Here is a 22792-nt window from a genome sequence, read left to right on the forward strand (position 1 = left end):
CTTTACACTAGCACCATCCAGAAAGCAAGCACTTTTGCGAGCCATAACCCATACCTAGAATGCTATTTATTCTGACAAAAAGCTGATTCAAAATGGCACGTGTTTTGTGTCTGCAAATGTTAATTGGCGTCTTTTTCAATACCAACCATGAAAGTGAAAACCAATCATACCATAGTACTTGCAGTGGAAATGGGGAGTGAAAGGCAGGAGGCTGAAAGGTAATATCCCTGCACAGATGTTCCTCAGTCCTTTGATAAAAAGACCATCAATATATTAAAGAATCCACAGTGAATGTTAGGTAATCACGATGTCTGCAAAGGAAACCGCTTTCCATCATCACCTCCGCTAGCTTTGGCAGAGCTAAAAATCAATCCAAGTAACACGTACATACATACATACATACATTCCCGTGTAGAAGGCTGCATTCTTTTCTACACCTCTCTCTCTCTCGATGTATTTTTATATATCTTATACACGTGTGTGTCAGCTTTCCACGAAGCAGCGTGAAAGAAGGGGTCTACACATTTTCCAGCATCTGAAAAGTTATTTCCTAGCAAAATCTGCCGAATCGCAAGTGAGACAGGTTCTTATCCCCAGCTAATGGCCCAGACATTGCATACAGGAGAGTAGACCACCATGAAAAACCTCAGACATTAAAGAAAAATACACAATGAAGAATGTGATTAAATCTCTAGAAGTTCAAACAGGGGACTCTGCAGTAATCAAACCTCAAACAGCATTAAATGTATCATGTGGAAGCCAGTCAAACTTTTGGCCATCCCCTCCTGAAAGTGAATGGAAACAGTGATACCTTATTCAAAAAGAAAAATACGGTATTGTGGGTGTTGGATGGACTCCTTCCAACCTTAAAGAGGGCTTACTTTATAAATACAGCATGAAGTGGGCTCTGCTTCTACTAAATCCCACAGAAAAATCAAGCGACTATGAATGGCCTCGGGCAATTCAAACTAAAATAACCCATGTTGTTCTAGCGAGTAGTCATCTTTCTAAGTTCATATTAATAAGTCTAATAACCCAAGTATCTGGTAAAATCAGCAGGGAAGCACCTAGTAGTTTGCTGAATACTCAGTTTGTATAAGCAAGTGGGAAATCCTGGGAATTGTCAGTAAATTTTCACGTCCAACTTGGCCTGGTATATCTTGTTTCTCATCTCACACAAAATTTCAGCAAGTTCTAATATCATAGTCGAAGTGATACCTTCAAAAGCCATGTTTTTAGCACCTAGTAATATCAGGTAATGAAGAACTGTCATGCTCATTAACTTTTCATTGTGAAATGGGATTTTTATCAGTGCCGTAGAAACAAGCAAACAAAACCCCAACTGTCTTCTATTACACCAACAGTTGCATTTGTTCATTACACCTGCTAATCAGCAATTAGTTTAATGCCAGCATAACTGGAATGGAATAAAGGCTCCAGCTGCTGTGACAAAGGAAGTTTTCATTCCTTAAAAACGCATCTTTAGGAGCAGCAGGAAGGGAAGGTGTCTCAGAGAAAACAAGACCCTCTGCCAACATGTAAACTGAAGAAATGACGCAACAGAAAATTCTTCATGTGCACGACAGCCCGAGTTAAAAACTAAGCAGGACTTCAGGCATTCACAACAGCTTCCCATAACGGAGGTGCAGTGAAAAGATAGGTATAAGGACTCTTCTAGACTTTACAAGCAAGATAAAACCTGTTTTTATAGTTAAAACATGAACAGCTATATTTTTCAGTCATTGACTTAAAATAGTAAAGGACTGCTTTTCACCTTCTCTGGTGTCCAGAGCTCAGAAGGGTGCACTGACTGCTAGTACCAGCAAACTTCTCAGTGCTAAACAAAGCGGTTTTGCTGTTCTTCTGGATTTTTAAAGTATCTGTAGTATAAACATTTCCTAAAATTCTAGTATGCTTCAATCCCGTCCTCATCTTAATCTTTTCCCCACCTTCTGGATTCCCAGAACAAAAGCAGACCAGGTCCATGAATGCATTCTTCTTCCCCATCTCAAAGTGGGGAGGGAAGAGAATTCATGACAGAGCACATCACCTCCAGCATCAATCTCCGAGGCTGCGCACCAAAGTATCTTCAAGGTCTCCATCTCAGATGTCAGCCTGAGATTTATATTGCTCCTGTTCACTTTGGATTACAATTTCATCCTCTAATTCTTGGTTGTATGATGCATGATTTTCTTAACTAATACCACCTATTTAAAAAGAAAAGAAAACACAAAGCTCCTTTCTTCTTGGTCATAATCTAACACTAAATAACTTCCCGAAACACGTAACATTTTGGTGTGAAGTGCCCAAAGAAATTTGCCTGGAGCGACACCTCATAGCACAGCGAAACTCTGCCACTTCCCAAATCCAGTACCACAAGCAGCATGGCAATCTCCCTGCCTTTAAAGCTTGCTTCCCTTGGTTGCTATTCTAAGTGTTTGGGGTTTGCTAGGTGATTCACCAACTTCAGGAGCACACAACGGTTCTCTCAAACTCAAGTCTAAATCAAGGAGGTTCTACCCCAGCTAAACACACACCCAACCCAGAAAGCCAGAAGAATAAACAAAATCCCTGGTCTTTTCTTGTTTAAGCTAATCAGACTGATTTATTATTTTCCTGTCACCAGCTGTTTATCTCGGGTTTGAGCTAACTGTTCACCCATTTCTAAAAGTATATAAAAAGAAGAACAATAGTCCAATGAGTACCGGCCACTCCATTGACTCATCAATGCATTTCCTTTCAACCTTTCCAGAGTTCAAACACAGGAAGCATGACAAAATCCTGAGTTAAGTGGCAGAGCTTTTCGAGTAATTACTAAAAAGAAACCCGGTCCACATAGATCACTTCCAAAGGATAATTAAAAGGAAATCATAAATGAAAAATGTTAAAGTATTTATAGCACTGGACAGGTCAGGCCACAGGTGCCATAAAGCTGATACCCAGAAACAGAGCTTCCAGGTCACATTTTAATTCAGAACACATACACATATATGTCAATGTGAAACAAAACATTCCAAAATTTACTATCTTACATATTCCAAATCTAGTTTGCTAATACGCAATAGCATTATTATTTATTTAGCCTATCCCCTACTGCCTCACAAAGGCAAAACGCATTTTGGAAGTGAAGAGCTTGCATGATATGCAGAGCACATCATCTACACATTCATACCATTAACATACTTTTGAATGAAGCTTTTTTTATGCCACCAGTCAAATTGCCCAAACTCGGTGTCCCTACCTACATTTCACTGCATGGATATGACCCATTTTCCTCCTCTAGTCCCATATTCTTTTGTGTCCTTCTTTAAAAAAAAAAAAAAAAAAAAAAAACAAACAAAAACCAGAGTTTAACCATCAAGTGAAAAATGCCCACAGACATCTTACATTGCTTTATTAAAAAAAAAGAAAAAAAAAAAAAAAAAAAAGCCCCATCCAGACAGCTTCTTCTTTTGGAGAACAGCTTTACATTCCTGAGAGTAAATAACTGTTGGAACAAGACTGCCTCTACATGTTCCAGGCCTTGTCAGACATTGTAATCAGGGGACTTTCCCTGTGGTTGTCGCAGTCGAATTTGTAAGGTAGAAAATGCTCCCACAGTCACATGAAAGAAGAGCTGCCACAGGTTGCGCAGTTCATACAGATACATGTTACACAGGCAAATTAACCCAAAAGTCAGGAAGGATTTGGCATTCCTCCAGCCCGTGTAGTATACAAACAGGTAACACTGTTGGGAAATAAAAAAGAAATCTGATTACTGCATGGAAAATAACTTCCACTGAAGAAACACTATTTGGTCATTGAGAAATTATAAACCCAAACCAAGTAGAAGTCTAAGTCAAACATGTAACAACAGTATGAATTTAGCCATCGTGGAAGGGTGAAAAGTACCTGACATCAATACAAGGCTACATTTGCTTCCATTAAACCCTCTTTGAGAACAATTCTCTCATAATAATTGATTACAACCTGCAGTAATGAGTGGCCCATGACAAAGGAAAGTGGATGCTCCTGGCAATCTCTGGTCAACACACACTCTGTTCCACCCAGGTAAGGGAGAAGGAACAAGAGCCAGCGTTAAGTCTTCTTCAGGCAAAGCAATGGGAAGGACAGGGAAAATCCCAGGGCCCTGCAGCTGGGAACACTCAGCACAGCACAATCCCCAGGTACCGACCCAGTGTCCTGCTCGGGTCACTGCAGAGGATTAACAGGTAGATGCAGAGAGGTCCACAAATACCCACCGCCCTTCTTCAGCTGGTGCAGGAGGGATCACATTTGGAGAGAGATACACAACTCTGCTGTAACTGTACCACGTTTTAAGGGCTGGTTGCTGCAGGCTGTGGTGTAACACGATGTCAGGACTGCCCACGGTTCCCTACTATGCCTTCTTCCTACTGCAACTGGAAATCTGTTCAAGTCTCTCACCTCAGTTTTCATCTCTAAAAGGACATAGCTTTTACATAAACATTATTTTTACTTCTGCTACTGTTCAAACTACTTCCTTGACTTCTACCAAAAACCTGTTTGCCCCCCCGCCCCGCTCTGGATTTTAGACCTTTCTGTTTGTTGAAGAAAATTCTTGCTGTGCTTCAAGGTAGATAACAACATCACTTGGGCTTACTTTGCATTCCAAATCTGTTCCCAGTGGATATATAACCACGCTCACACAAATTTTTTAACAGCATCCATCATCAAAGTGTCATTTCTGTTCTTCTTGGGCATTTGCCACATTTAATCAGCCAGAGAAATTCTACTTAATTTTTTTTCATTTTTTATGTCCCTCAAAAAAGCTCCAAAGCATTGTACATTTGCAACCAAACAGCGCAGTTTATTGAGGCTGCTTTACATTCTATTTGAAACTCAACCACCTTCTCATAAAGCATGCATTTCCCGTGTAAGTGTGGCTGAGGTTAACAACGCTACTTGTAATTTCTGGATATCTAAATATCTTCAGAGATGTGAGCACTGACAGTACCAGTAAGATCTGTAGGGTCTTCCTCCAAAGCAAAGTAAAACTGGAGATAAGTAACCGGTGTGTTTCAGATGGAATTCCTCTGAACTTGCTTGGCCATTTTGAGCAGAGCAAATGCAACCTACTTGTGCTGACAGTTTTATAAATCACAGCTAAAAGAGCAATTAGTTGGTACTAGTATCTCAGCAATAAGAATTCAGGTAATTTCCTAGCGTCATCGCCTCCACTGACAACATATGAAGAAGTGTAACTGCTTCCAAGATTAAAATAAGAGTCAGGATATGCTTCATCAAAATGATTAATAAATATGATGGGCTTAAAAACCAAAAATGCTAGAGAAGTTTAAAAATGTTACTGCAATATGATGTTGAATGACTGAATTTTACTGAAGATTTGTTTTCAATGAGTTCTGAGGCTTAGCTTTTCATTAGTCTAGCTTTGAGATGCTAGAAAATTTGCCACTCACAAAACACAGCACCAATCAAAGGGCCAAAACACTGTGGTTTTAACATCTACTAGAAGTGCTATTATAAAATTCTTCTGTTAAGGGGAAGTGTTAGCACGGCAATTACTGAGCATGCTTTTATGTAGAAGGCTCCTCTATGCGATTCTGATATTTTTATTTTTAATAAATGTTAAGAAATGACCAAAGGCTCAGCTCCTGACGCTTTGCACTTTGGGTACAACTGAGACAGTTGTTACTTTTGTACATTTTCTTCAGAAGAGGTTAGAAACCATGGAGGAACACTAGCCACGTCAGCAAGCCTAAAACATCATATTCCATCTAAGCCCCGTTTTTTGCCTGCACACCTAAGTTACAAACATTTTCTTGGAAACCAGAAAGAGAAACACACAGCTATGCTGTTACTACCTGAACAAGACAATACAGCATTATGGACGCCTTGTGGGTGACTGACAATGAAATGTGCTGTCATGCAACACCCGGAATTTAACCTCCCAAACTCCTACATGTGGCAAAAAACCTTCAGAACATGCCAGAGAACTGAGAGCCCCCTTCGTTCCGAAACTGACCAATTCCATATTGCAGGAAAGACACCAGAGGACGCGGAACAAGTCTCAAAGGACATATTTTGAATGTCAAGAAAAAGCCTACGTTCCAGGCTGCATGGCTTCATTCTTTAGAACAGCTCAATTCAAGTCAGACACTGGGGGAAAAGACGTATGTTCTTATGTCTCAATGCACAGAAATGAGTACTTCAAAAGAACAGCGTTTCTAACTTGGGAGAGGAGGGAAGAATGTGTATTTTTCACACACAAAAAAATAACGGAGGAGCTCCACCTTATCTGATATGGAACAGATTATTGGCATGGAAAATTAACACCAATCTGAAGAATTACTTAATGCAGAAGCTGATGAAAAGTCAACAAGTGGTGAAGAACGCAAGGTGTACTGTGACATTTTGCTAGAGGTAAATTAAAGAGAATGGAGATTACAGGTAACCTGGACAAAGGCTGACTAATAGAAAGGCTGATAGAAGAGGAAAATCCTGAGACATTACTTTATTTTATGATCTGGCACTGTACTAAACATTGGCACACAGAAACAAGTAGAAACTGCATACTCCGCAAGTGCAAGAGATTAAAAGTCAAAAGAATTATAACAGCAGCAATTGAGCATGACAGACATGATTGTCACAGCTAAACATAGCAGCAGCATCACTGAATGACAAATGCCAACGGGCACCAGAATACCTTGCTACAAATTATACAGGAAAGTCAAATTCAGATACAGAAATGGAAAACCTACAGACATGAAATGCAACATGAAACACCAGACAGGAGAAGAAAAACATAGTGGAAAGTGTCTGAAAGCCTTGAAAAGGAAGGAGATGCACAAAAATTTACAAAGTAAGGAAAATCCTGGGGTGTAGTGCCTAGATATTACTGGTTTTACTGCAAATCTTCCCAAAAGAAAGAAGCAGTAAGACATTTGTTGAGATGGTTAAGTTTACCTGACTACGAAACTACTACTTTAAGGAAGTGATAGAACCTCCACTGCTTGTGACTTTAAATCGTAAGCTCCAGACAGAAAGGTACACCAAATCTCTTAATCAACTAACTGGAGAAAAATGCCAGCAAACAGAAGCTCTTTGTATCAATCTACTGTATGACAGTTTATGATTAATGAAATAAAACAGAGCAGAAACTATTTTTATAATCGTCCTATTCAAGTATCTGTGACATTTAAGAAAACATGATGACATTTATGCATGACTGTGTAATGTTTCTAAACTCTAGTGAATTATGCAAGCAGAAGAACACACCTGGTACAAACAGGCTGCTGTTCCAAGAAAAAATGCAATAACATAGCTGAAATCTTCGCCTTCATTCTGTGAAAATAAAACAAAAAGCCATGTTTACAATGTTTCAGAGAAATACCAGGTATTTACAGTAAGAAAGTTATTAATTATTGTGTGTTAAAATAGTCTGACATAGAGATTTATAACAATTCCTATACTACGTTAAACCAAAAGAGTTAGCACTAGTCATTGCTTACTTATATGTCTGGAAAAAACCCACCGTGATCTGGAATCTGACCAAAACATTAATTCACAACAGACATCCAAAGCTGAGACTTTCAAAAGCCTTAAAGGAAGTTCAGCTGTAACACTAGATACTTACGTTCTCCCGGTGCCTTTGAAAATTCAAGTCTAAACACTGGTAACTGCCTTTAATATCAACTTTGTAAAACTGTGCCTTCCTCCAGCTTCACAAAATGGAAACGGACAAAAGGAAAAAGACACAAACCGGCCACTAGAGTGTGGTAAAATCCTACGGAGAGACTAACGCAGGCAGCTCTGCCTTCACGGCAGTGAGAACAAACAAAAGAACATGAATTTATCAGAGATTACTGGAATAAGTTTTCTTGCAGGAAAAGATGGAAAAAATTTACTTGAAGTGACACATCTTTCCACTATGTGTTTAAAAAAAACCCCACAAAATTCCTTCTAACTTACTCAAACAGGTTGTTACAGTTTCTGTAGAGCTGAGCAGAATACATTTACACGCTCAGTGATTATTCAAACAAACATCTGCAACAATCAAAAATTTTCCCAGGAAAACAATGGGTACTCATGGAAATGTTCTTCCTCGAAAGCGAACATAATTTTGAGAAGAAGGTGGTCCATGCAGAACCACAGGTTGCTTCTGCTCCGAGCGTGTTCAGCGTGAAGCACTTCCATCTATAGCGTTGCCTAGGAGAAAGTTCCTACGTCTGCACATAAAACTTACCTACACAATGCAGCACACTCCTAAACCACATGGAAATCTTTGCCTCCGTGCCACTGCATATTCGGGAGAGCATAGCTACAGATTGTAACACAGTTTTCCTAACGCCCAAGTACCAACACTGATTATAAAGCAAACACTAACTCAGAGAGGAGCTTTTGAAGGACTTCTCAGAAGAAGTTCCATTAATCATGTTTTGCATTACTTCTCCCTAAACCTTGTGGATTTATCCATAATGAAGTAAATTAAGAGAAATTTTAATGGATTTTTATTGTGCCTCATTTGTCAGAAATGAAAAAATACCTTCCATCTGCACTGCCATCTATTACCTCCAGATGCAACAACGTATAGAATAAAACGAATTGGCTGCCCCATCATCACTTAAACAGGCTACCGTAACATTGGCATTCCTTTTTAAAAATTCAGCTGCAGAAAGGTAACAAAACAAGTTCTAAAAACATTACGCTAAGTGGTAGAAATCTGTTCAGTACTATTTGTACTACAGCATACTTTAAATTCATTCCTATTTATAAACTGAAAGATTTGTGCACAACACAAAAAAATCTGAGTAGGGATAAAGTAGAGATGTATGTTCGCTATTTTATTCTTGGATTTTTTTAAAAAACAAACCAAAAACAACTCAAAAGGAGGACCTAGCACGTAACACTTTAATTAACCCTGTTCATCTATCCATTAGTCTTCAGGAGATGCTGAGACTTCAAACATTACTGCTTTATTAAATCTTTACATAGATCACTAATTATGTAAGACAACGGCAACACAGGTCATCTTCTTTACCTTACTGCCCTAAAAAAGTCCATTAGGTATCATAACCATTGCACCACCATTGAGGGTGGTGAGGCACTGGGGCAGGTTGCCCAGAGAAGCTGTGGCTGCCCCCTCCCTGGCAGCGTTCAGGGCCAGGCTGGATGGGGCTTGGAGCAACCTGGTCTGGTGGGAGGTGTCCCTGCCCATGGTGGGGGGTTGGAACTGGATGGTCTTTAAGGGCCCTTCCAACCCAAACCATTCTGTGATTCTATAAACTGCAGATACAGTTTGAATAAAAAGATTATCTGTTAGCCAAGCAGGAGGATTCCCGTTTTCTTCCAGAATAGCTCCAGGGGCTTTTCAGTTTCCAGTTGGATCACCACAACAGTAGAGCCATTCATTTAATGTTAACTTGGGTTTTTTGTGGTAACACACATGAACCTTCCGTGCGTGCTTCCAAGCACTACCAGCATGTTCACTTGAATTGCTTGAAGTCATTAGCTACTATTATCTTCATTGTGGCAATGGGAATAAAGCTAGCACAAGAAATGGAATAGAAACAAACTGAAACACTATTGGGAGGGTCAGAGCAGAGTTCACATAAACAAAAAAATGTTTGCTGGAGAAACTGTTTGGTGAGGGGGCTGGTGTTGTTTTGGGGGAGCGTTTAGAAGAACTCACTTGACAGTTTCCCTTACATTGATGCTCTCAGTACACAAAGAGAAATAAGCACCCTACTTAAGAAGGTTTATTAAAAACAAATAAAGAAAAACTAAAAAAGGTTTCTAAAAAACAATTTTACAAAACTTGTTTAAGGATCCCTGCTCTTGTGGACCCTTCCAAAAAATTGGCTGGATTTTCAAAGCTGTTCTTAATTTCTCTCAGGTGTTTTTAAATAACATCTATTAAAATTAAACGTCTCCTGTCCTGGTATAAATTTAGAAAACAGAACATTATGTTCATGCACTGCTAGCAAGGTACCTAGGGAAGGAGTTGGCCACCCACTTCTACTGCTTTCGAAACTCACAGCCTCAATGAATGATGCATCACACAAGAAGGATGCACAGATCACAAACAATAAAGGTTTCATAAACAGAGGTCTGACCTCACAAACAGTATTTCTGAAAATTAAACTATCAAGACTTAGTTCATACAGCAAGCATCTTCTAAGGTGATACTATGATTGCTACAAGGCATAACTCTTAAATTCATAAACATGTACAATACCTGGAGAAGACTTTCTATGGCATGAAAGCCACGAATTAAATTCAAAGCCCCACATAACAGACTAAGTACAAATGAGACAATCCCTGGCAGAGTCACAGGTTCCAGACGCTGATGAGGAGCTGCAAAGCAGAAGATCAAAAAAAGATATCAAAGGTCAACGCAATGTCTTTAGAAATTTAGTAAAATAGTAATCTCGTTTTTCCGTGGCTTCTAGCTCAAGAAGAGATCACTGAAGCAAACAACAAAATGTCAATCTTTTTTTCTAAAAAGAAGAAATGGTTTAAATATTTCACCACAAAGTTTACAAAAAGTGTACTTTCCTTCAATTCACATATATAATTGTCTTTTTATATTTAGTCTTTAACTCAGCATATTCAGTATGGTACTGAAAGCTGCTAAAACACGCCAGGAAACCAATAGCAAACGATGCCCTTGCTAGGGAAATTCGTCAATTAGTAGCCAGCTAATGTCACATACTTAAGAGCTCCTCACACAACCTTCCCTTTTCTTTAACACTAATACATTAGCAGAGCTATTGAGACTGATTTAGCTTGTTTGCTGAAGGGAACACTATGAGGCAAAGCTATTACAGTCCCCTACCTTACAAAATATAGCCCGTAAGTGCTACCAAAGACACAAATAAGAAGACAGTTCTGAAACTAAGCTAGGATCTATATTACAACCTTACACAGACCTTCCAGATAGTACTTAGAAGTCTCTTACAAAACACATTAAAATTAAAACACACTTTCTTTCCATGTACACCCACTCTTTCAGGCTTATCTAGGGTCACAAGTACATAACAGTTGTGTATGTTCCTCATTACTGTTCCTTTCCATAATTAATAACAGAAAGCAAATATGAAAAAAACAATGCAAACCTCTTAGCAGTCTAGGCAACACTAGGAAAACAATAGGACTACTGAGCCATACTTAAATCATTCTGTTCAAATCAACCAAGTGTAAAGATGTGAACAATGAGGTTAATGAACTGTAACATTAAAAGAGAGAGGGGTGTCAATCTCGGTTGTTTGCATTGCACAGACCCAGGAAACAGGCTTTCCAAACAGTTTATGAAGTTACAGAACCTAAAGAAAAAAATGACAAAAGCTATTTCACATTGATAAGCAGACAGGGCTGTCTAATTAATGCGTGTGTGATAACTTAAAAATAAAACACGAAATTAGTTCAGTTAACTCATTTGTGCTGAATTTAATCGTGTAATCAGTTGGGATTTTTTTTAAACAAAAACATAATCCACGCTTAACTTTCAGAGCTTCCTGCTTTTCTAACTGTAGTGCATATTAGAGGAATACTACCAGCAGTCACTCCGTTAAGGTTAGATATGCTATTTGCATACCAAACTATTCTTTTTCAGTGACTCACAACTGCTTGTTTTGTTTTGTTTTATTTAAACAATCTCATCTAGAGAGTGGCAAAGAGCTGAAGGTGTATTTGACTGGTTTTAGCCAAAAGTAATTGCATTTCATTAACTGGTGGCTAAAACTAGTTCACTGCTCTCCATGCACAGCTCTCCAGGCAATCTCTTTTTCCCCCGTTTATCATGGGAACTTTAAAACATCATGTGTTAAAACTGCATTTAAAACACCTCTTTGAGAACCATGGGCGGAAAAGTAAAGAGTCTTATCAGCTAAACCAAGACAGTCTATGAAGGATCATAAAATCTAACTAAATTCTCTCTCTCATTAAAATATGAAAACAAACCAAAAAACTTTAAAGGACATTGTATATCACTACTGATGTGATTAAGCTCTCCAGGGCTTAATAAATTTTAGTGTTACAATCAAAGCAACAAGAGCCATTTAAATACACACAAAAAAAAAGGCAAAACAAGAAGAATGAAGCAGAACTGTCAGAAAAGGCAGGGTAGGGTAGAGCAGAGCTGACCTTGACCTTAGAAATTTGATAATTGCCATATCAAAAACTCTTTAAACACAAGCCAAGGATCAAATAAAGCACAAAATTCTGAATTAAAACATTGACATTTAAATAAAAATTGAGGAAATTTACACGATGTGAGAACTGCACTACTTGTAAGGTCATTTATTTAAAAATAAAATGTAAAAAGAAAAAAAAAAAAATCACTCACCCCATCAGGCAAAAAGTAGCTTTGATTTGACAACTGTTCCTTCATTGAAAAAAATTTCAGAAAATAATAAACTTATCCTAACCTTCATCAGCACAGCCAAAACTAATACATCAAATTCTGCTGTTCTGTGTAACAAAACGAGATTTGTGTCAGCCCAACTCCCCACCCCTGCATGCCGGCCAACTGCACTGAACATACCGAATTCACCTACAGCAAGTCGCATTCTTTAAAAGGACAGCATATCCAGGAAAATCTGCTAGGCAAACTGTATCTTTCTGTGAGAATCTGTCCTTAGAGTAAAGCAGAAACTTTGAAGTCTAGCCAACTGAGTGGGTAGCAAACATCCAGAGAAAGTTCTTTTCAAGGCTGGAGAGAAGCGATGAATGTAAAGAATTATAAAACTATTAGCAGACTTGCTAAAAAAGACACTGTGACTCAACAGCATCCAAAACTTGAAGAGCTGAAGAAGGAGCAAAGTGCAAACCTCTCATAATGTACAGCCCTTTGATGGCGAGTTTCTACAGCAATTCAAGGAAGGAAGTGGATAACTGAACAGAGAGATCTATGGAATTCAGAGGAAGAAGAAAAAAGTAACTGAAAGAGGGGGGAAAAAAAACAGACGAAAAGTCGACATGGAAAGAAAAGGGGATAATAGAACTGCTTCTGTAAGACAAGTTGTGGAGAGGTAGGTGAAAACCAATGGAAGATCATCTGTCAATTACTGTTTAATTTTATTTTACAGTAGAAAGGGAAATGGCCCTTACACATTTTAATTTAGGCCCATATGCTCTTCCAACACTTTTACTCAGAAAAGTGGTAAAAACCTCATCTCCCACTACATGGACAACTTTAAAAATACAGCCAATTTTGACACAGGCCAAATTCTCTTATGCTTACTGTTTTTTATTTTTCTAATTGCAGAAAGTTTGAATCTAGACAATTTTCAGAGTAAACGAGTTGCCACTTCTGCCACCATAACCTCTTCCACAAGCCAGGATTACAGAGTAGAGCATTAAGAGGTAACAAGGATATAAGCATCAAAAGCAGCAAAAGGATGGGATCACAGCATTACATATCTTTAATCATCTACTACTTGTATGTGTGGACTGTTTTTAAAGGTTATGTACAGTGCTGCTCGAACGAGTCGGCTCTTCTAAACAACTTTAAAGTTTTCCCTTTATTAATTTTCCAGAATCACTCTCTAATACTGTTAAACTGCAAACACATAGATTGCAAGCTATTTCTACACTGTCTCAGAGCACCTAGAGTTCTCAGGATAAGGGCCCCAGCACTACAAATAAGGCATCTTCAGTAGAAAGTAGTTTTCAATCTTCTAGAGGAATCCTTATGATTAAGTAAAGTCATCAGGATAAAACACTGGCAAACAGATCCTATTCATATATATTCACAGATATAAACGGCACAAAATTAAGCTGATCCCTTATATTACAGAACTGTAGTAAGTATTTAGATTTACAATTGCCATTTTCACCCAGGCACTGTAAAGGGAACAGTATGTCTGCCCAGGCTAACTAGCCTTACAGAGGTACTTTGGAAAAAAGGGGAAGATACGAACTAATTAAAATCAACACTTCCTTTTGTTCTATTTATGATTTTGTTTCGCTCAACTTGGAAGACTGAAATCAGATGATGTCAGCTGCACGTGTGGAGTCCACGTATTAGTGCAAGGACTCAGTGAGTTTTCAGTTTTCTGTCCCGCTGGGAAACATCTAGAGACGAGCTTCAAACCGGTTCAGAGCATTCACTGAACAGCACAAACCTTTAATCCAGTTCAACCACACAATTCCGTATTTACCTCATATATAAAATAAAGTGTAAAACAATTAACGACTACTTAAATGAATGTGGCAAGTATAAACAAAATTGCTAGTATTAACATCAGACACAGGGCACTTCTTTCAGAGTACATGCTTCAGCCAGCACAGCTCTTTACCAACACAGACGCTTCCTAAAGTGATGCTTCTCCCTCCAGCTGCTCTAACTCCTCACACTATGCTCTTAGCTTATGTCATCACTTGGTCTTACTGGGCAGAAATGATAAAAATTTCCATAAATCTTAAAAGGTGAGAAAAAGAAAGAAGATCATCTTATTAACTAATCATTTTCATTTGCTTATTTTCATGCAAATTTTTTTTCTTCAGTAAAGCAGTCCATTGAATAGACCCATTTCTCTCTCTGAGTGCCTCGGGAAGAGGAAGATACGCATTTTGAGCTGAGGACAAAACAGATGTCTAAGCTAAAGTGACATAAGGTCATGGCAGCTGTATGCTTTAAGAACATCACAGTGAAAAAGATTTTTTTAAAGAACAAAATATCAAAGATTAATTCTACTACCCTGCACCTGTCTCATTTAAGGATACAAAACCAAAAGCCTGAAACTCACCTGCAGATATCTTACCAGTACCCTTATATTCCCCCACGGATAAATGTGCGAACCCGTTAGCTGAACCAAGTTCTGACACGGAAATCTGATACGGTGGTCTCAGTTTAATTTCTGTCTGCATGTCAGCGAGATTCATCTTTGTTGACAAAGAACGAGTGTTGTTATATCTCTGTTTGGTCCTCTGAATGAAATTATCTGTGCAAAATTCAAAACAAAAAGTATATCCTTATGGGCTTTTATTAATTAAATAATCCAAGACCATGCAGCTTTATGTACTACACACTTCAGATTGAGACATATTGTTTGAAATGCTTGTATTCATCTTGGAATTTTTAATACTATTTCTGCTTCGTGACTAATATTTCATGGGCTATTTCATTCTGCAGTAAAAAAAAAAAATTAAGCTCTAGAAATCTGATTACTTCATAACTGTGAATAAACTAATGAGTTTTCACTGCACGAGACTGAATGCATTGCTAATACAATGGACTTACTGCACTTATTTCAGCTTTTCTGTTAGTTTAGTAAATATCTTTATGAAAAAATTACCTCCTGCATTCAAGTATAAACTTACCTGAGTACAAAACGTGCTTGCAAAACATTAGGCGGAGAAAATTAATACAAGATTATACAGATATAAAGACTGTAACAGACCTTCATTCTAACGTAACAACTAGCAGACAAAGAAGGAGAGTGTTCATAGAAATCTTCACAAGTAAGACAACAATGTTATACAGAAATTGTTAAAAATTGCCTGACTGAATTATAGACAGGAATTAACCAACTGGAATATCTTCCCCCGTATTTCTAAAACTGCGGTTCTTTTTGCTCTAATGCATTTTATAAGAATATTTAAAATAACCACCTACCATATAGTACTAAAGCGACAGATCTTAATGGAATCCGTAACAGCTGTTATCTGGCATATATGAGATTAGTTGTATTTGGAGCTTGCATGACAGAAGATTAAATGCTTCACTATATCGTAGGACAAATAAAAATCTCTCCCTTTCATGTACTGAACAAAAATTACAGCACAGCTAAGAGCAAACACGAAATTGCAATCTTTTACTTGAGAAATTTATGAAGCTAAATGCCTTTACAGGTTAAGTATTTCAACAGGTATGAAGTCAAACAACTCCTAGTATTGTTAACCACGAGAAGACGAACTCCAGACTTGGTCACACAGGGCTTAAACCAAAACCTACTGGAATGAACAGAAAGATTATAAACAAATTTGGATAAAACTCTAGTAGCCTAATTTAATGCCCACAGAAGTATTTCTTTATTGACTCTAACAGGAGTTAAATCAGATTCTAAAACCACATGAAATACAGCTATAAACTGCCTTGGACATTTTTGTTTGGTGTGCATTAAGCTGCATATTTATTTATATACTCATTTGTCTTAGTGTGAGAATCAAGGAAAAAAGTCAGATCCTTACCAAACTCTATGAAACAGTACGGTCTGACAGCAGTATTTGTCTTCATCATATTGTAGGTAGTGATGAACTCTTTCTGAAGCTCATCCAGGAAGCAGAAAGCCAGGACACTGGGATAATTTTCAGTGCACAACATCATATAGCTTACTCCCAGAGAACTTATAAAGCTATAATTGAGACAACAAATACAGAATTTCAAATTTAAATCCAGGTAATTGCTGCTTTGCTACTCTGATCTCATATTCTATAATCAGAAAAGCAAAAACTGCTCTGGGAGAGCAAAGAAATTCATGTTTACTGAAAAGCCCAACACTATTTTAGAAGAAAATGTACTTTTAGGCGATGTTTTACCCTAACACTACACTGTACGATCATATGAGAAGCCGTGTTATACATATGTGTGAGTGTGTGTATCCATATGTACACACTCTCACATACATGGAACATAAAGCTTTTGGGATACAGAAACACATCAGGTTTGTCCTGAAATAGCTTTTCATTCATCTCAAATGCAGATTATGTGATCTGGTGCATTCCAGCAACGCAAAAAAAATTCTCTTCAGATGGGGCGGGGGGCAGCTGGTTCTCTCTAAAATATGTGAGGAAATAAAACTGTAAAATACGGGATTCATCGTTCTCCAAAGATAGGTGCAAGGATGACCAGAGATGGCAAATACGAAATTAGAAAGGGATAGTTTTCAATTTTTCAATATACATACCCCTACCGCATTTAGGCAATTCTTTAAATAGAGTTCACGTTCTCATGTCACATTCAAATTTCTTCAAAATCTTGATGGATAACTTATACTAAGTAAGCAAAGACAAAAGTAATAAAAACTGCCCTGACTAAGCCTTATGTCTCATTCTCAAAGCTTCTTTTAAGCTGATCAGTTGACAAGCCAACTACAGCTAAGCTTTTAAAAAAAAAAAAAAAATGTTGACTGGAAAAATTTAGTCCATGCTGGGCCTAATCCTGAGAAATGCTGGAAACGCACATATCCCAATGGGAGACAGAGAAGGCCGAGCAATTTCAAGGATCATTCAGGTGGTATGCTTCACACTACTGTAACTTCTACACGTTTGCTAGGGGTTAGGATGAAATTACTCATCTCATTTAAAATAGCACAACTAAATCAGAATCGGAATTTAGCTCAGCTAAAGTGCAACTGAATTACCAACTACACACAGGTGCACCCAGCTACCAATGCTAGGAGAAGGGAGTAAGGTCACATACAAAGCAAAATTCTGAGTAAACAATAAATTCAAAGAACTATTTCACAATAATCCAAGTTTCATGCTGCAAACAGGGGAAGAAGAGCATCTTCTGAATTATTAGTTAATCAGTGTCATGCAGGTACATGATCAAATTCACTAGCGCAAAAAATTTAGGAAGAGGAAGAGTTGTTAAAAAAGTCAAAACACAAAAGCATGAAAAAAAAACAAAAAGCACTGCTGTGAAAGTGCTGGATGGAGCAGCAGGATAGGTAGGCTCCATTCAACCATTCACGACTACTACACACTGCCTTCACACTAGAAAAACGATTCCCACCCTTCCCACTCCCTCATTCCCTGTGGGCTATAAGACATAATCACTGAGTTACGCTTGGGGTTTAGGGCATGTTTTCTCTGAAGTCAACAGAAATCCCAAAGGTACAATAAAAGGGCCTAATTTCATAACATCCTAAGCACAGATTTCCAGAAATACTGGGTTATGACAGTATTTAGGTACTTTTTTAAACTTGTGTAGGCTAAAAAGAGAAAACAAATGAATACTAGTTGAATTAGCATGATGAAGAACAAGTCTGATTGTTTTCATGTAAGAAACAATCTTGAAATTTAAAGGAATATTTCTAATAGATCAAGGACTTTGATATTTACAAAAATACTGTCTATTTCAAACTAGAACTTCCACCAAAGTCAGAGCAGGTCTCAAATCTCTCTACAATTTCTCAATTTTAAATTTCTGATAAATAAATACTGCCAAATCTTAGTTTGATGAATAATTTCTGATGTGAACTGTTCACTTTTCAACTTACAGACAGACACAACCCAGGACATCGCAAATACACAAAAGAGAAGTCTTACTTTATATTGTACTGCCCAGTTTTCAGAGTACATCTATCAGGAAGCTGAGAAAGTTTCTTTGAGAGCATTTTAAAATATTTTCTACATTCTTGCATTCCCGTGCTCTGCTCATAATCAGTCGATGCAGACAGTGGGAGCCCATCCCTCACACGGACCACAGAGGCAGATAAAATCATAGACATTGCCAAGAGAGTTAACAACAACCTGCAACAAAACACATATCGGGAAGAATCAGAATTAAGGTAAAAGCAAACACAACATAGTCAACTGTCATTAACCAAACCTCCCAAGCTGTATACTGAGCTCAAGCTTAATACAGGGCACAAGGAGGATTTTCAACTGGAACTCAGATCAGAGTCCTAAACAGAACAGGACCTATTAGTCTACATGAACTGCAAAGCAGCAGCACATCTGACATCACTGTCACGTTTTAAAATATTTTTTTATCTGAACTGCCATAAATCCTCACCTAGAGACACCTGTGGAGACTACAACACTGCTACTTAGTACTACTGTGGCACTTGCACCCTTCAAGCTGTGAGTCTTCTTGTTTAGTGAGACAGTAATTATAAACAAACAATAGCTGGAGAGGAAAAATGTGTACTGTAAAGATATGCCAGATGGAAAAGTGATCCAGGTCTTGATCAAGCAATAGTATTAATGTGCTTTCATGAAACTCTGTTACTGAGTACATGCTTAAGTACCCTGAGAAACAGAGACTTGTATGACTTATGTCATCAGGACAGCAAGGAGGTAATCCAGCTCTCCCAACTCACAACAGAATTTCTTAAACTTGAAATGTCTTTTTTCTTATATGGGCCACCATTTTCTTTAAATCTGCAAAAAGTGCCTGTTAGTATTACACAAATACTAAGCAGGTTGAAATGGTGCTTGCAAAGCCTACATGCTTTTACAGTATGTGCCAGTCTGGCTCAGAGTTAATTTTCTTCACAGTAGCTGGTATAGGGCTGTGTTTAGGATCTGTGCTGGAAACAGTGTTGGTAATTCAGGGATGCCTTTGCTATGGCTGAGTGGTGCTTACACAGCATCAAGGCCTTTTCTGCTTCTCACCCCACCAGTAAGCAGGCTGGGGGTGCACAACAAGCTGGGAGGGGACACAGCCAGGACAGCTGATCCCAGCTGACCAGAGGGATATTCCACACCATGTGATGTCGTGCTCAGCATATACAGCTGGGGGAAGAAGAAGAAAGGGGAGGACGTGTTCGGAGTGATGGTATTTGTCTTCTTTAGAAGGTATTTAATTTTTAAAGCACAATAATTAAAGCTTTGTACAATATAGTAACAGAAAAAGTTATGTATTTAAGCATTTCTCAATCAGAAGGAGAAAATTTATAGCAGGCATCTAACAGTATAAACACATAGCCTGCAGACAGTCTTTCAAGACTGAAGACACATTTTTAAAACCTTCAAGTTCTTCAAACCTTATGTGAAATGAAAACTTCCAAAAGGTTAGCGAGACAAGCATTAAAAGAAGGATTACTTACCTGCTAAGTATCAGTACACAAGTCCTCTTACAAGTGGGCGAACTGCTAGAATTTATATGAAGCCAAAAAGCAAACACTTCCTCAGCTCTCAACACAGCTCTGCAGACTCCTACCATATACTACACCTATCACTTAAGAGATTACAAAAAAAATAGATTTTTGCCTCCCTCAGACGATGCTACTCAAGTTCCATAAAGCCACAGACTGCAAAAAAAAAAAAACAGATTTCTGAATACAGCTCAAATATGCTTTTGTGTGCAATACTGACATGTTTACAGCACCTTTCAAACTACAACATTAAGGGTGCTTTACAAGCCTTAGCAACTGAAGGACTGTATTCTGAAGTCAGAAATCCATGTTTTCCCAGAACAGCACTGCCTCTTCATAAGAGGACAGATTTTTTTTTCCCCTCTCCTCACCACTCTCACCTCCCCTAATCGCCACTACTCAAAGGTTATATATACAGCAGGATAATTACTGAACAATAATCAATATTCAGGGTTTTTTAAGGGTATTTACTCCTCAGAGAGAAAGACACATGTAATAATGAAAACATGTAATTTTCCATTTAAGAAATTCAGCTTCATCAACAGTCAAACTTCAACCTGCTTTGAGATGGAACCCATTAGCTAAACAAATTCCAAATTAACACCCTTGGATGTCACTTGTATAGCATATTCAACTTTCACCAAAGTCATAACAGCAGCAGAAGCCACTGTTGCCTGTCGTCTGCTGAATACCTTTGGGCTTTTACCAGGTACGCTTGTTAATTCAGCACTTCACTATGGAATTCCCTGTTCTACAAAATGCTTTGATCAGCTGGACACAAAACCAAAAAACAAAACAACTTTAGGACCTGCTCTACGTTAGCTTGCTGGAGCGAAGCATTCTAGAAATTAAACATGTGGTTCTAGAAACTTTTACCTAACTCATTCTGAGCTCATGTACGTGCTCCCAGCAGGACAATTCACATGGAACGCACACAGCACCCGTTTTCGTAACTGTGCTGCTAACCATATAACCATGGCAGCAGCTCAAGAGCATGACAAAATTGCAGAGAAGCTTTAAATTGTAATGATTTTCCGACGATAACCACCTCTACCACTTGGAACTCAATCCTGAAAGGGACTTCCGGGAGCTATAGCAATATAAAAGAACGAACAATGACGTGATAGCAAAGTTTAAAATTCCCCTCATTAACTTACTTGCACAAAGTGTAATTTCATGGATCTGCATTTCCTCTGATGAAGCAAGTAACTTCATTAGCACCTAATGTGAAGAAAGGAACATAGCTCCATGTCCTGTTTCAGGAAAGGGGAGTGAACAGGACAGCACTGCAGGAGAAACTCAGAATCCTGTAGCCAGCTCTCAGAAGGAAAAATATTGTTCTGTTCACTGTTTAAATGATCTTGATGGTTAAAGTTCATGTTGAGCTATCTGATGAGATAAGAACAAACAGAAAAAGTTAGTAAAGGTATTTATGGCCTAACAATACTCTTCAACTCTTTTTGTGAGGGCATGCTTATTGGAAAGGCCTGAACATACCCCCGGGAGATCACTCAAGAGTTACTCAAGTAAAAAGAAAACTAGAACAACAGAAATATTAAAATGTTTCCATGTTCTTTAAGCAAAGTTGAGGAAGTCCCATCACTTCAGCCATTTAAAATGGGGAAACGTTTTCTGTCTGCACAGTATGTGAGTAACTCGGGGTAACGCAACCTTTGACTCTGAAGCCCACCATTCACCTCACACACTAAGTTTAATTAATCTATAACCTCCTCTGATTAGAAACCTGAACATTTCAGGAACATAATACTACACACCCATAGCTGTATTTCCAAAGCATTAAGATTTTCAATATTCAGTCTAACAGCAGTTGCTTTACTCCTACTACTAAGGACAAAGTTGGAATATAAATATCACTAACAACAGCATGTATGAATGAACAACAGACTAAGCAAACGATAAAGACCCCTTTACAGGTATACTTTCAATTTTTGTCTATTCTATATGTAAATAAATATTTGCATAAATCTAGAATTTTCTTCAAGACTCATATTTAGAGAAATTAGGCTCTGTAACAGATGATAAGCCTCCATTAAAACCTGTCAATTCTCTTAATGTACTATGAAATCACACAAGGTAAAAACTGTATTAGATGAACAGTCTGAAGATCACCAGTCAGCCAGGCTTTGTTACCATCATCTTAAAATTCACCCAGTGAGATATGTACTTTTTCCTCAGCTTCCTAACAGCAGAATCAGAAAGCTATTTAAAAACTGAAGCTAAGGAAAGAAAATCACTTTGGTTGCAAGATGACACATCTGTGAACAGATGTGTAAAACATATTGTAACATTCAGCCTCACTTGAAAATGTATTAATACAGAAATGAAGTTTACTAAATCTTCAAAATGAAAGAGATACTTTACACAATTCTCAAACAATAAGGCTCTACAGAAGGAGCCAAGTGGTTAAATTTGATACAGACTTATATAGGTAGAGCCTGAAGAAAGAACATTAAAGATACAGCAGTGATTTTAGAACTATCCTTAAATGTCTTTTTTAAACATCTATTCAAAACTGCACAAAGTAATTCACCATTACAAGTTTCATAGGTTTTCCTCCAAAAATTCTATATCCATCAAACACCCGAAGACGACAAAAGACTTCCCTTCCACAAATGGTCTCTCAACCCATTACAGCCACAAAGAAATGAACAGGGATCGGGTTCGCCATCTCACTCTGTGACAGACCAGAGGAGTACCAAACCCGGTCAGCAGGTGTGGGGCTCATGGGTCCACAGATGGTTCTGCACAGACCATGCAGTCAGCGCGCCGAACTGCTTGTCACAGGATGCTGTTGTCACAGGATGCTGTTGTCACTAAAACGTTACGTGAATTCAAGAGGCAACCAGGAAAATTCACAGAAAAACTACCAGGGTTACTAAAACTAAACCCTCCCCTTTGCTCAGCAAGATGCTGACCCCCAAACGATCACCAACAGGGCAAGGACACCACGGAAGCATCACTCC

General features: G+C 38.2%; 1 protein-coding gene across 2 annotated transcripts; it reads right to left on the bottom strand.

Annotated features, from left to right (window-relative positions):
• Positions 1-3446: 3446 nt before the first annotated feature.
• Positions 3447-21187, bottom strand: SEC22A (SEC22 homolog A, vesicle trafficking protein). 2 transcript variants are annotated; one of them, XM_086465706.1, is made up of 7 exons: positions 21030-21187; positions 18256-18459; positions 16174-16337; positions 14730-14924; positions 10217-10335; positions 7258-7323; positions 3447-3727 (listed from the first exon to the last, which is right to left on the bottom strand). In XM_086465706.1, the coding sequence occupies exons 1-7, from the start codon at positions 21185-21187 to the stop codon at positions 3527-3529; spliced, it is 1107 nt and encodes a 368-aa protein (XP_086321832.1). In that variant the 3' UTR covers positions 3447-3526. The 2 variants fall into 2 exon arrangements, with proteins under 2 accessions (XP_086321832.1, XP_009954636.1); XM_009956334.2 differs by lacking the exon at positions 21030-21187 and having other exon boundaries at positions 18256-18467.
• Between the last annotated feature and the right edge of the window lie 1605 nt (positions 21188-22792).

This window comes from Leptosomus discolor, chromosome 5, assembly GCF_034619465.1.
Source record: "Leptosomus discolor isolate bLepDis1 chromosome 5, bLepDis1.hap2, whole genome shotgun sequence".
Classification (NCBI taxonomy): domain Eukaryota; kingdom Metazoa; phylum Chordata; class Aves; order Leptosomiformes; family Leptosomidae; genus Leptosomus; species Leptosomus discolor.